At 38.4% G+C, this 15,432-nt stretch overlaps 1 protein-coding gene across 1 annotated transcript; it reads left to right on the top strand.

Moving 5' to 3' along the window:
* Positions 1-1,363: 1,363 nt before the first annotated feature.
* On the top strand, positions 1,364-15,177 carry CLEC4A (C-type lectin domain family 4 member A; the record flags this gene model as incomplete). Its single annotated transcript, XM_084254843.1, has 5 exons — positions 1,364-1,445; positions 5,239-5,355; positions 8,700-8,798; positions 14,140-14,291; positions 15,058-15,177. The coding sequence occupies 5 exons, from the start codon at positions 1,364-1,366 to the stop codon at positions 15,175-15,177; spliced, it is 570 nt and encodes a 189-aa protein (XP_084110969.1).
* Positions 15,178-15,432: the final 255 nt, after the last annotated feature.

Raw genomic sequence — 15,432 nt, forward strand, 5'->3', positions numbered from 1 at the left:
CACCGGGGCTAAGACTGGGCTTATAAGGCTGGCGTCATGGGGACAACAGCAGAGCGAAAGGAGCAGAGAAGCAAAGGTCACGAGAGAACGCCAGAGAGCCCAGGAAGCGTGAAGACTTGCTGTGGGCTGGGAGGCCTGCCAGCCTCCTGGCTCCCTGGGACCACTACCTGCCTGTAAATCCCAATAAAGCCTGAAAAAGCCACTCAGGGCTGCAGGACTCCTTCTTTACCTGGTCAGCCCAAATCTTAGAGATCCTGCACTGTGCCCTTCTCGCCACTGCAAGTATTCAGTTTATCGCCTTCTGAATTATGATTTTATTGTATAATCCTAACTGTTGAGGACTAAAGTTTATCTATCTCTCTCTTGCCTTTTGGGCATGCAGGGGAGAGAGAAGGGTGAAATAAACATCAGTAGGGAGAGTGGCTTTCAGGAGTTGCTGGAAGTGATTGCGGCGAAATGAGTGGGGTTTCGTGGTGGAGTTCATTAAGATCCAGAGGGAGAGCAGAGAGAGCTGAAAAGCAGCTTGAGAAGACGCGGGTTACTAAATTTTACTTCCCCACTGGGTTACAGGATGGTGACTCAGAAGTGGGAAGGCTGTCTGACATGTGAGTTCTTGTCAGAAATCCCTTTAGAACATGGTGCAAAAATTTACCTGATTTGCCACAAGTGAAAAGAATGTGACATGAGTGAGCACGTGCTGAGACTGATCCTCAAATAATTTTGCTTGCATGTGGATACACACAAATGCTTGAATTTAGTCTTGAATTAGTCTTGCTTTTGACTTCAACAACATTGTTCTATGGAAAGTTCTCTCTGGCTGCTTAATTCCTCCTTTTCCTTTCCTTCCTGTTTCCCCAGTCATTTGATTTCCTATTTTTCTCACATTTGCTAGAATCTGTTTAAAGCTTAATTCTTTTTTTCTTTTTTATGTAAAGTACCTGAATGTATATCAGTCACTTTATTATTATTTTTTTTATAATAAATTTTATTTTTATATTCCCCATACAATTGCAACCCCCCCATTCTGACCCCAATCCCTCCCCTCCCGCCCCCCACCCCCAAAAAAGTGTCTCTGGTTCATAGTTTTTTGTTGATTTTGATTTTCACTTTCTTATAGTTATTCATTTTCCTGGTCCCTTATTTAAGTTTTCTAGATTCCTTAAAGCTTAATTCTTAAATGTGCTGGTGCTGGACCCTGGGCCACAGCTGAGGTTAATAAATCTCATGCGCTGTCTCTCGGGGTTCCTCGCTCATCTGGTGCCTCTAGATGCGTGATAGGAAGTATAAGTCACCACCGTATTTGGTCATTTTAAGGAAGAAACGAAAAGGATCTTGTGAAAAGAGCAGAAGTTTTCTTCTCAAAATGACCACAGAGATCACGTATGCTGAAGTAACGTTCAAAAATGAATCCAAGTCTTCAGGCACCAAATCAGAGGCACCTAGAGGTAAGAAAGATTTTCTGAGGGTCAGATTTAATGATGTGATGAAAGAGGAAGAGATAATATTGTGTACTAATCATGGGCGCTGCTAGCTTCTGGATCTCTGGTGGGCAACAGTTGGGAAATAGAGGATTCTCAAAAGGTTGAGTTGCCTGAAAATAAGCAGTAAAGGGTTGTACAGTTGTGCTAGAACAAAAGTGAGACAGGAGAAAATCACCACAGTCTTGAGCTGAGGAGCGTGCTGATGTGCTGAGAAGCTGTGGCCTCCATGCCTTCGGAGGCTGAGGGAGACTGTAGTCAAGAGCTTAGCTCAGGTCTTGAAACCATCGGCCCAGAGACAGGGGCTGTAAGTGAATAGTGGGCTTTGTTCCTTGATCAGCAGGAGGGGAACATTTTGTTTGTTTTTTTAATCAAATTTTATTGATTTGCCATTCATTTACATAACTATATAATTTCAGAAATTTAACTGCATACTTCAGTATGTGCACATGATTTACTCACCTACTCCCAAATTTCAGTGCCAACCCACCATCACATTGCCCCTCTGATCCCTCTCCCTTTTCCCCTCTCTCTGGTAACCACCAGATTTTTTTTGTCTTGTTTTGCTAGTTTGTTTTCTTTGGTTAAACATTGGTAATTATCTTTCACTTTCTGTTTTTTTTCACTTAGCATAATCACATCATGTTCCACTTATGTTGTTGCAATAACACATTTTTTTTAAATGTTTAAATGACTTTTTGTAATTTAGTTTTCATTTTATTGAATTTGGAAGACAAGAGGGTATGTGCTTGTATTTATCATATGTGTTTTTCTATTAGTCTGGTGAGTTTGCCTTTGGAGACTCCTGGTCTCATGTTTACCTGAAATACCATTGCTTTGGCAACAGTGCAATTCAACTTGATCTAGTTGTACTATTATTTTCTACTATGAAAGTGGGTTTCACATAATTACCTCACAATGACACATTTTTTTTTCTCTTAAAATGATCCCATGATTTTTTTTTTATAAATTTTATTGTTATATTCCCCATACAATTGCAGCCCCCCCATTCTGACCCCAATCCCTCCCCTCCCGCCCCCGCCCCCCTAAAAGTGTCTCTGGTTCATAGTTTTTTGTTGATTTTGATTTCCACTTTCTTATATTCATTTTCCTGGTCCCTTATTTAAGTTTTCTAGATTCCTGCTATGAGTGAGACCATCCGGTATTTTTCTTTTTCTTTTTGGCTTATTTCGCTGAGCATGATCCCTTCCAGCGCCATCCATGTTGCTGCAAATTGCATGTGTTTATCTTTTTTGAATGCTGAGTAATATTCCATGGTATATATGTACCACATCTTCTTGATCCAGTCATCTATTTTTGGGCATTTGGGTTGTTTCCAAAGCTTAGCTATTGTAAACAGTGCTGCTATAAACATAGGGGTGCAGGTGTTCTTTGGAATTGATGTTTCTGTGTCCTTTGGGTAAATACCTAGGAGTGGAATTGCTGGATCATATGGAAGCTCTATGTTTAGTAGGTCCAGAAATCTCCACACAGCTTTCCACAGTGGTTGGACCAGTTTGCACTCCCACCAACAGTGCAGAAGAGTTCCTTTTTCTCCACACCCTCGCCAACATTTGTTGTTGCTAGTTTTTTTAATATGTGCCATTCTCACTGGTGTAAGATGGTATCTCATGGTAGTTTTGATTTGCATTTCCCTGATGACAAGTGATGTTGAACATTTTTTCATATGCCTGTTGGCCATTTGCATTTCCTCTTCAGAGAAGTTTCTTTTTAGCTCTTCTGCCCATTTTTTGACTGGATTATTTTCTTTGTTGTTGTTGAGTCTCATCAGCTCTTTGCAGATTTTTGTGATCAGTCCTTTATCATTAGTGTTGAGTGCAAAAATGTTCTCCCAGTCGGTGGGGTTTCTCTTTGTTTTTGTTATTGTCTCTTTTGCTGTGCAAAAGCTCTTTAATTTGATGTAGTCCCAGCTGTTTATCTTTGCCTTCACTATCACTGCTTTGGGTGATGTGTCTGTAAAGATGACAATGACACATTTTTAATAGCCAAGTAGTATTCCATTGTGTGTATATATACCACATCTTTTTAATCTAGTCATCTGTTTTGGGGTATTTGGGTTATTTCCACATCTTAGCTATTGCAAATAGTGTTGTAATAAACACAGAAGTGTGGTTTCCTTTTGAATTAATGCTTTTGTGACCTTGGGTAGATTCCAGGAGTGAAATGCTGGTTCATACCGTAGCTCCATTTTTAGTAGTTTGAGGGTCCTCCACACAGTTTTCCATAGTAGTTGGACAATTTTGTGTTCCCACCAGCAGTGTAAGAGAGTTCATTTTCTTCACATCCTCATCAGTATTTGTTGTTTCCAGTTTGTTTTTAATATGTGTCATTCTCACAGGTGTTAGGTGCTATTTCATTGTGGTTTTGATTTGCATTTCCCTGATTGTAAGTTATTTGTACATTTTTTCATATATTTGTTGGCCATTTGCACTTGGAGGAGAACATTTTTGGTGGAGAGTGTTGGGGGGTATATTTGTTAGTATTGTGCTGAAGTGGAACAAAAGACCATTGGAAATGAAACATTAGCAAGTCTTTCAAAGAAAATCCCTTGTATCTCAAGAGAAAATGTTCTGTTGTCAGAAAATTCACTGTCTACTTATTTCTGAGATGGATTCAAGTTTGAGAGCAGATGAAAGATAATTTGGGTGGACATATGATATTTCACATATGGAGCAAAAGAGAAAAAAAGGCTTTTAGAGCATAGGAACCTGTAAGAGGGGGTCATGATCACTCAAAAACTTCTCTGGAAATAAACACTGTTTTTCTTTGTTATATGTTAAAATGTTCATTATGGAAAAAAAAGAATTAGAGGTATAAAACTTTATATTTATTCTTGCCATCTAGGGATATCTATAATTTATATTTTAGTATTTATATGTCTTATACTTGTAGATATAAACATACATAGTGCATGTAAGTGCTATTTTCTAAAAATGAGATCATAGTATATATTACTGAGGGTTCCCACACACACTTGGCAATATATCATAACTTTGAGAAATAATTCATTTACAAACAATATTAGTTTATAACATTATATGTTTCTGGTGCACAGTTTTGTTAACTTGATAGCTACTATATCATAATCACCACAAAATGCCTATTTTCCTTCTTCCATTATACGATTGATAACTTTTACCTGATTTACTCATACTGTCTTTCCTTTCTTCTTGGAACAGTGCTTTTATTCTTCTCTAAGAGAAACCATTCTTAACCATGAAATGTTAGACCAAAAAATTCTGATCTTCTCCTATGTATTCGAGGGACCATAATACAGATTTACCTGAGATGGCATTATTAAAAGCACTAGTTAAAGCAGGAAAAAAATCTGTTATTAAATATATAATTAAATACTATACAACTACAAGATAGAGGGTTAAAGAAGAAAATATGGTGGTACCGAAATTGTTCATGATAAAGTATATGACACAATAGAAGTTCAGAAATTAGTGCGCATGGCAACTCAAACATGTTGAAATTGTCCACGTATGATATAGACTTCAAAAATTACTGGAAGGATATATACCAATATATTAACAACAGGTATTCTCATTGTGGGTCTGTGCCTTTATATATTTTCTAAAGTTTCTACAATGAACATTATTGTTTCCTTTCCATTTTTTTATTTAAAATTTTATGTTGTTAGTAATAGTGTATCACTCAAGAAAAGAGAGAAGAGATTGAAGAAGAGAAAATTCAGAATTCATTACTGATGAAACTAATTTGATTTCTCCTTCAGCAACTCCCACAGAAAAGACCAGCCCTCACAAAAGTAACCCTGGTATTACCAAGCTACTTGTTGCCTCTTTGCTGATATTTATGCTATTGGCGATCTCATTTTTGGCCGCTTTTATCTGTAAGTATCCAGCTGAGTTTATTAAGGGTGTCTATCCCATGTGAAGAGATGGCATCCATTAGAAAAACTTGCCAATGGTTTAATCCAATAATCTGAGAAAGGGGGTGGAGGGGTGGCAGAAAATTAGTGGAAATACTTTGAAAATTCTGTTCTTTGTCTGAATGAGTTACTCTTCTTAAAAAATAATGGAATCCAATCTTTAGAGAAATTGAAGAGTGTGTGCGTGTGCATGTTTTTGTGTTGTAGAGTGAAATCAATAGACCATCATTTCTGCAGTAATCTGCTGTGTGAGGTTAAATCTGCATTTCCTTGTAGTATTTATCAGACCATGTCTTTTCTTAAAAAATATTTATTTATGCATACAAGAACTGGGGTTTAGACCAGAGGTGTGGGGTGACAGGTAAGAGGATTCGCCAGAGATAGAGTGGGGAGAACAGGCAGATCTACTGAAATACACTGCTGAGGGGAGCACTGGGTGAGACAGGAAAGGTTTGCTGTGCCATGTGGGTCAACTTGCTTGCTGGGGACTGAACTTGTGCTGCAGATATCTTCACAGTGCTGAGACTTAACTGCTCGTGCCACCAGGGAGGCCCAGGCCAGCTCTTTTTGAGTGTAGAGGCACTTAATTTTGGGATGAGCAGGTAGACAGGGAAGAAGGAGATGGGAAGAAATATTCCTGGGAAGTTTCCCATTGAATTTTCACTTTATTTCTATCCTTCCCAAAACTGTATAAGATCTAAAGGTCACTTTGAAAATAAGTAGATTTCTCCATATCTCTGTCTTCAAGGGTTTATCAGATTTTTAAGAGGTATGAAAACTTTTGCAGGTGTACATTTTGATAGATAATATATTTGGGTAGATATTTTATTCATTTGTCATTCAATAAGCAATGATGGCCATCTACTTTATGTTAGCATTGTGCCAGATACAATCCAGATGCAGCCATAGTCCTTGGTCTCAAGAAATTCAGAAAATGATGGTAAATGTCAAATGAACCAGTGGTGGTTACAAATTGTGTGGTAAGTGAAGCACAGGGACGGAAATAGACTTCCTGAAGGAGGTAACATTTACAGCAGTGTGTACCAAGAATGACACAGAGATGTGAGAGACCATGGGGATATTGGGGGAAACTAAGTATAAATAACTGAAACTATGGTACTAAGTCAACTGTGAGACATGAAGTGTGAGAAATAATCAGGGCATAGGTCAGGAAGGCTGCTGAGTACAATGTAAAGTCTGCATTTTTTTCCCCTGAGTGTTACTCTACTTATCTTTTGCTGCTTTTGAACCAGTCTGAAACTTAGTGGATTAAAGCAATTATTTATTTAGTTTATGACCCAGTGGTTTGGCACTGGGAGGGAAGTTTAGATTGGGCTCTGTGAAATCATTCAAGCATATGCAGTCAAGTACCAATCACAGCCAACTCAGTTTCTGAGGAAGAGGATGTCAGCTGGAATGACATGGGCAATTAGTCTCCTCCCTCCCTCCCTCCCTCCCTCCCTCCCTCCCTCCCTCCCTCCCTCCCTTCCTTCCTTCCTTCCTTCCTTCCTTCCTTCCTTCCTTCCTCTCTTTATTTATTTATTTATTCATTTATACAAGAACCTGGGTACAGGCCAGATGTGTGGGAGGGTGAGAGGATTCACCAGAGACAGAGCGGGAAACAGAACAGGCAGACTGATGAAATACACTGCTGAGGGGAGCAGCGGGTAAGGCAGGAGAGGTCTGCCATGCCATGTGGGACCCTCGCTGGCAGCTGGGATCGAACCGGCGCTGCAGAGGCTGTGGACAGCTTCACAGTGCACCACCAGGGGAGGCCCAATTAGTCTCATTTCTTTCATAGCTTGTTAGACTGGCCTGAGCTTGTTCAGATGGCATCTTGTAGTCTTTCAAGAGCAGAACAGAAATGAGTAAAATTTCTTTAAACCTTAGCTTGAAACTGAGTTGCTTCTCCACATCCTATTGGCCAAAGGAATTTTAAAGCCAGCCCAGCTTTAAGTGGTGAAGACTGGATCCCACTAATTTAAACCAGAGAAGTCACATAACAAAAGAATGTCAATACAGGGCAAGCTGAAAATTGTGGTCAGTTTTGCAATGTGCCCTATTGAAGAAATTTAAATATGGAAGGGAAGTGATCTAATAAAATGTGGCTAATAGAAATGTACTTTTTTGACATGGAAAATATAGTGTGAATTTATTGATTGTTGAGATATTTAATTTTCCTTTTTTTTGCCTCATCTTAAGATTCTTCCCATATTTTAAAAATATTTTATTTGTGTGCAAAAAAGAAAAATAAATTTCCAAATTAAGCACCTGAAGTTACCCCTCCCCTCATGGGTAAATGACCAGCCAAACAGGGTTGGCCCAAAGCAAGGCCACTGAGTCCTGAAAGCCTGTCACAAGTCTAAGGCATCTCCTGGTGGGGACCCATACAAAAGGAGAAGAAAGGGCCCACCATTGGGCCTCCCTGGTGGTGCAAGGGGTTAAGGACTGCACTATGAAGCAATCCACAGCCTCTGCAACAAGAGATCGATCCTCGGGCGGCCAGGAAGAAACCCAGATGGCGAGGCAGACCTCTCCTGTCTCGCCAGCTGCTCCCCTCAGCAGTGTATTTCAGTCAGTCTGCCTGTTCTGTTCCCCAATCTGTCTCTGGTGAGTCCTCTCACCCCCCGCATTTCTGGCCTGTACCCCAGCTCTTGTATGCATAAATAAATAAACCTAAAAAAAAAAAAAAAAGGCCCACCATGTCTGGGACAGAAGGAACAAAATAAAAATCAGGATAAAAACTGCCATTGTTAACCTCCCCATGGGTTTCTCACCCATGTCTGTTTCTATCAGTCCAATACCAAGAACAAACACAGTTTCCTCCCATGTGCCTCCTCCAGGTGTCCTTCTAGCTCTCCATCCTTCTTCCTTCCTTCCTCTGTCTCCTCTCCAGTTTCTCTTCTAGTTTTCCTACCTCCCTGCTCAGCTCCACCCTTTCTTGGATGGGGCAGGGAATATTTTCAGGGGGACCAGGAAATAGTAGCTGTGGTAAATACAGGAGTGCAAGTTTCCTCTCAAATTAGTATTTTTGAATTTTGGGGTGGTTGCCTAGGAATGGAATTACTGGGTTGTTGTATAAGGAAACTGTCCTCTTCAACTATTGATCTTCAGCTATCCCAGGAGAAATTTAAGGTTTCAAACTGAGATGGATTAGAATGTCAATGTGCGGTGATGGACTATCTTTTCTGCTCAAATAATTGGGCAAGGATAGATTTTATTACTATAAAGAATTCAAGAAAGTAACTATAAAAACCAAAGGAATAATATTACTAGGAAAATGAATGTGTTATTCTCTTTTTTAGTTTTCTTTCAAAAATATTCTGATCTCAAAGGAAAAATGTCTGCAAAAGAAGTCTCTCACAAAAACTTGGAATGTACAAAAGAAAATTTGACCATGGAAGGTAAAAGTTAATGTGCTTGTGATTCATTTGTTGACTATACTGTGCAGGAATCATAATTCAATATTTCTAATAAAATTCATGGGGAGATTATACCATGAAGTTGAGTTTCATAATCATTTTAATCTTTAAGTGTACAAGTACATAGGACTTAAATTATTATATACATAATGTTAATTTATCTTTGGAGGGAAATGGAGTCCTAAATGTGAAAAAGTTTACATGTTTTTGGAATTCTTCAATTTTTCAGCCTTCATGTCTTCTTTTATTTTCTTTTTGCAGTATGCCTACCTTTATTGACATATTGTTAAGGGGAGAAATAGTACATACTTTTATAAAAATTATACCTACATATAATAATAACTTTAATGTGTTTAAATTGTTGGCTTAAAATATCTATTTTACATCAAAAGAATATTGAAACAGATTAATGATTCATGAAACAGATTTTTATGATTAACACCATTTCTTTATGGTGGGATTGTGGTATTTATATTCATTATTAGATATGGCTTTATTTTATGTTTAAACTTGTTTTGTAATATTTATAATCATAGGAAGTATGGTAAAGAGTTCAAAAAAGAGAACTAGGAGATAATCTATTGTGTGTACTAGTTGATTGCTGTAGTTTTGTTCTGAAATTTTTCAAAATTACAGAAAATTTGAAACTGTTATATAATGAACAATATGCCCTTCCCTTAGATTTATCCTTGTTGCATGTATTATGACACTTTACCCCAAAGTACTTAAATAATTCCTAAGAACTAGGAATTTCCCTTATATTCACCTACTATCATCAACACTAGAAACCTGTCATTATTATAATACTTTTATCTGCTATACAGTCCATATTCCAATTTCCACAATAATCCTAATAAAATCCTTTGTGATTTTAATAAAATTTTAAAACTTCACTTCTTTCTGCACACTTTAGTGCACACTTGCTATTTTTCTTATATATCAGTTAAGACTCACTCTCTCAAGAGAGAGCTAATCCATTTGTGTTCTAAGAAAACATATTGTGTATGTGTAAAACATGTCTTGAATACACAAAATATTCAGTTTTATCTGTGGAGACTAGGGTTGAATTTGCTGTAAGAGAGAATGCTTTAGTTTTGTTTGATGAAGAAGATGATTTTAATATAAATATGAATTAAATTTAAAATAAAAGTAGACCACTTTAAAAAAGTTTTGTTGGGGTAACATTGGTTTGCAACAGTGTATATGATTCAGAGGTATAGGATCAAACCTCTTCAGATGTCTCTCACCACGCCTACCATCTACTGAGACACCCATTGTCCTCCACCATAGTCTATTGCACTCCTTCCACACTTTGCTCTCCACCATCCTTTGGTAAACTTAATTCTACAAATAAGTTTCTAAGGTTTGTTATTGGTTTGGTTTCAACTGACCCTTTGTTTTGTTTCTTCATATTCCACATATAAATGAAACCATGCAGTATTTTGGTCTTTCTCTTTCTAATTAATTTCACTTGGCATTGTTCCCTTCCATTCCATTCATGTTGTCATAAATGACAAGAGTTGACTTTTTTTTAAAGTTACTGAGTAATAATCCATCATGTACATATACCAAATCTTAATCCACTCATCTGTCCTTGGGCTCTTGGGTTGTTTTCATAACTTGGCTATTGTAAATATTGTTGCAATAAAAATGGGGTGCATAAAAATGTAGACTCTTTATAGAGCAGTTTTATTTTTACAGCAAAATCAAGCAGATAATATAAAGAATTTCCAGGTCATTTCCCTTCTCTGTGTACACTATTTCCCCAATTATTAACATCTTACACTGGAATGGTACATTTGCTGTAACTAATGAACCAAAATTGATAAATCATTAATTAAAGCTCATAGTTCATACAGAATTCTCTACTTTTTACCTGATGAGCTGGTATAGATTTCCTTAGCATTTATTGTGCTTGGTATTCTTTGAGATTCCTATATCATTAATTTGGGGAAAATTCTCAAACATTATTGCTTACATAGTTCTGTCCTTTTCTCTGTTTCTCCTCCTTCTCTCCTTCTCATTATACATAAACCCATGTAACTTTTGTGTTTTTCCCACATTTTCTGGGTAGTCTTTTTTTATAATTCAATTCTTTTTGCTCTTTTTCATTTTATTTATTTTTATTTATTTTTTTTAAAGATTTATTTATTTATACAAGCACTGGGTACAGTCAGAAGCACGGGAGGGTGAGAGAATTCACCAGAGCCAGAGCGGGGAACAGAAAAGGCAGACTGACGAAGAAATACACTGCTGAGGGGAGCAGCGGGTGCGGCAGGAGAGGTCTGTCACACCATGTGGGACCCTCGCCAATGGCCGGGGATGGAACTGGTGCTGCAGAGGCTGCGGGCAGCTTCACAGCTCAGCGCTCAACCACAGCGCCACCAGGGGAGGCCCTCTTTTTCATTTTATAGGCTTCTATCAATGTATCTTCACATTCAGTGATTTTTTCCCTCAACTTTGTCCATTTTACTAGTCAGTTCACTAAAGACATTTTTTTCATTTGTTATAGTATTTTTTATTTCTAGTATTAATTTTTTTCCCTTTAGAATTCCTGTGTCTCTTTTACATGTCCATCTGTTCTTGCACATTGTCTATTTGTCCATTGGAGCCTTTAACAGTCACACCATGGTTCTCAATTTCTGGTGTCTTAATTCCAACATTATTACCATATCTGAGTTTGGTTCTTACATTTACTCCATTTATTTAAATTATGTGGTTGGTTTTTCTTTTTGCCTTTTAGTGCCATGTAATTTTGTCTCATTAGCTGGACATGATGTATTGAGTAAAAGGAACTGCTGTTAGAAGCCCTTAGTAACAAAGAGTGATGTTTGGGGAGAGGGGAAGCATATTCTCTAATTCTATGATTTGGTCTCATTCTTTTAGTGATTCTTTGTCTCTGGGTTTTGAACTCATAGGTGCTTTTCAGTTGTTTATATTATCTCCCTTAAAATATGACAGGGTGGGCCTCCCCGGTGGCACAGCGGTTGAGTGCTGGGTTGCGAAGCTGCCTGCAGCCTCTGCAGCGCCGGTTCGATCCCCAGCTGCTCCCCGGCCACCGGAGGAGGGTCCCACATGGCGCGCAGACCTCTCCTGCCGCTCGCTGCTCCCCTCAGCAGTGTACTTCAGTCCTTCTGCCTGCTCTGCTCCCTGCTCTGGCTCTGGTGAATTCTCTCACCCTCCTGCGCTTCTGACTGTACCCAGTGCATGTATGAACAAACAAACAAACAAACAAATAAATAAATAAATAAAACATGCCTCTATTAAAAAAAAAAATATGACAGGGTGACTATAGTGGGCTGAAGTTTTATTTCCCTTTCTCTAGTCATTTAGGCCCTGATAAAAGCCCCAGCAGATGAGGCTTTAGTTAGATAGTTTCTTCTGAGGACAGACCTGGTTAAAAGGAAAAGAATGCTTTCACAAATTTCAAAATTTCCCTTTGCCAAATCATGAGAGTTTTTCTCAGATACTTACTTTTATTTTATTTTTAAAAGGTTAACAGTTTATTTACAAAGGAAGGGGAATGAGGAAATGTACAACCCAGGGAGAAAAGAGGCAGATAAATTCTTAAATGTGTCCTACCCATTCCACCAACTTGGAATCCCAAATGACCCACTGAGACCAAACCTGCCTGGCCAAGAGCACAAGCCCAGTGTGCCCAACCCCACTAACATGGCTGGTTTTTATTTACAAACAGAGAAAATGGCTGTTTAACTCTGCCCTTACGTCCTTGCAACTTCCCTTTGGGGATCCTGGGATTTGTTGTTCCCAGTGTCTTGATGGGGTGGGGGTGGCATCCACAAAACCTGTATGGAATTAGCTCAGGACATCCTTTCCCCCTAACAAGTCCCCCCCTCCCTTTCACTTTTTGCCACCATTTCCACGGTGTTGAAGAACAAATGGATGGATGCTGGGGTGTATAGTCTCAGATGAAAATTTTTCTCAGCGTTCCCATTAGAAAGGAAACCAGTCTCTCCAGGTATTGTCTATTGTGGAAAGCGAAAGTCCTCCATTCCTGGGAAATATTTTATCAGTCCAAGCCAAAAACAAAAAAAAAAACAACAAACAAACAAACAAACAAAAAACATCTGGAGGCATTAGCCAAAACAAAACAAGAAAGATATCAAATCGCAGAAAGTATATTAAAATTGATTCAACTTATGCAAAAACAGGTTCTCTCAACCTTGATCCCAAATTGTTTCATCAGCGTAGCTAAAGTTTGCAAACCAAATCTACTTTTAAACCATATTACCTATTTTTGCATAAAATCACAGGGCAGAATAACTAAACAGCAATTTTAGCTGCTTTGTTGGAATATTCCATAAATCAAATACTTACTTTTAGAACCCACTAGAGTTCCAGGGAATAAAACTCAAAGTTTTGCCTCTCTCCCATTAAAGTTTTTATCCCTTAGATTTGTCTATACTGATTTTTCAGCAATTGCGCAATTATTGTTCCTGTTTCCCTTCCCTGAAACTGATTCCCACAGAAGTTTCTGCTCCAGTAGGTTGTGGTTCTCTGTATTTGCCTGTCTCTTGGGGGATAGCAGTTTGTCCTGTAAATAGTTGATTTGTAGTTTATCTTTTCACTGGGTAGAATGGAGTGGTAATTTTAATCTTACAGTCCAAACTGGAAAGTTAAAATCTATTCAAATTGGTTTAGTTTGTCTCTGTATTCATTTGGATAATTTGTGATTCTTTCAATTCACTGATTTCTTTGTCCTCACCATTCTGCTGTTGAACTACTCACTGAGTAGCTCTTAGTTTGGGGTCTTATTTTTTTCAATTATAACATTTTGTTTGTTTATCCTGATGGTTAATTTACTTCCTGAGTTTTTCTATTTCTTTGCTAACATTTTTAATTTTGTCTTTTTTTTTCCCAAAATACTTGTATTTTCTTGTTGAGCTATCTTTCTGTGATTTAATACTTTTTTCAAATATTCTTATATAACTGTTATCTTGGTATTGAAGTAATATTTATTTATTTTTATAATTAACTTTGTGGTTCTTGGTATAGGGGCGATTTTCCTCAAAACAAGGACTTTTTTGTATTATGTTCTTTGGTCTATATGTTTTTTAAACCTTTCAGTTGGCTGGGATTACTGACACCACCATGACAAGGACAAGGGGGCCCTGTTTTGTTACTGCCTGATGGAGGCAGACTTGGCTTCCTTGACCCCTGGACAGGTGGGGATTCCTTGTTGCCTCTGGCGAGATGGGCGTTCCAGTTTCCATGCAGTCTCCCTTGGTCCTTCATTTTAATGATACACACACTTTAAAATTACTTTTCTCTTATTGCACCTATGTGGCCTTCTTCAATGCAGAGAAAGCCTGGAGCTGCTGCCCAAAGAATTGGAAGTCCCATGGTTCAAGCTGTTACTTTATTGCATCTGAAGAAAAAAACTGGATGGAGAGTGAGAAGAACTGCTCAGTGATGCAAGCTCACCTGCTGGTGGTCACCACCAAAGAGGAGCAGGTACTCTCTAGTAGAGCGGAGCCAGGAGGTCAGCCTGGGTCTCTACACCTCTCATGACCAAGGAGCAGGTTTTCATTGTTTTGGGGTATTGCTGCTGTGGCAGAAGGCTGTCAATAGAATAGATGGGAGAGGATTATCCTGGCCTTCTTTGCATTCCTCTCCCAGCTTCCCTAACACTAGTCTTCCCCAAATAAATGGGGGCATTTAAAATAAATAAATGGGGGGTTAAGTGGAGGGTGAAAATACTTCAGCCTGAAATATCAGTTTGTTACTTTAACATTTAAATATTTTATATATTATTATCTATCTAGCTGACAAGAGATATGAAATCTAATAGAGAAATAATGTTCTTTATTAAGAGTCACAATCAGCTGTCAAAATGGAGTTAAAAAACCTAAAGTTATGAAAGAAAAATTATTTGATCTGCAAAAATTTCTCATGCACACCTTAGAAGAATTAGTGATGAAATGAGAGAGAGTGCATGTGTACCCAATGCTGCTTTTGGGAACACAAAACATTCAGAGTTGTGAGAAGTACTTTCTGTCATTTATAAGCTACCCAGTCTGTGGTGTTTTGTTACAGCAACCTGAGCTGACTAAGACAAAGTTCGAGCTCTCAAGTGGTGTCTGGTCCTGCACTGCTGTGTCAGATAAGCCCTGGTCCTGGGCAGGTGGTTCTCTGGGATCCTCCCTTTTCTTCTTTTCTCCCTATTCCCTGAATCTACCCCAATACTCTGAAGCTCTAATGCCTTTCTCTTCTTCCCTAGGATTTTATCATCTCAACTGTGGATTCAAGACATGCTTACTATGTGGGGCTGTCAGACCCTGAGGGGAAATATCAGTGGCAATGGGTTGATCGCACTCCATACAACCATAGTGCCACGTGAGTATGGGATTAGATAAGGGAATCTTGAGCCCTGGTCATGCAAGGCTCTTAGGGTCTTCCAACTCCTAGTTGTGCAAATGAAATGGCCCACCCTTAACTTTTTGGCACTAAGTTCAACAACTTTGTTGATTATGGTTTAATCATTACAAGTAGCTTCTGAGGCACACACCATATTTCCCCACTAGGGAGTCAAGGAAATAATCTGGAGAGTTTAGGTAATTTAGGAAAGACTTTTCAGCAGGGATGACAGTGGCCT

Source organism: Talpa europaea (genome assembly GCF_964194135.1).
Source record: "Talpa europaea genome assembly, chromosome: 15".
NCBI lineage: Eukaryota > Metazoa > Chordata > Mammalia > Eulipotyphla > Talpidae > Talpa > Talpa europaea.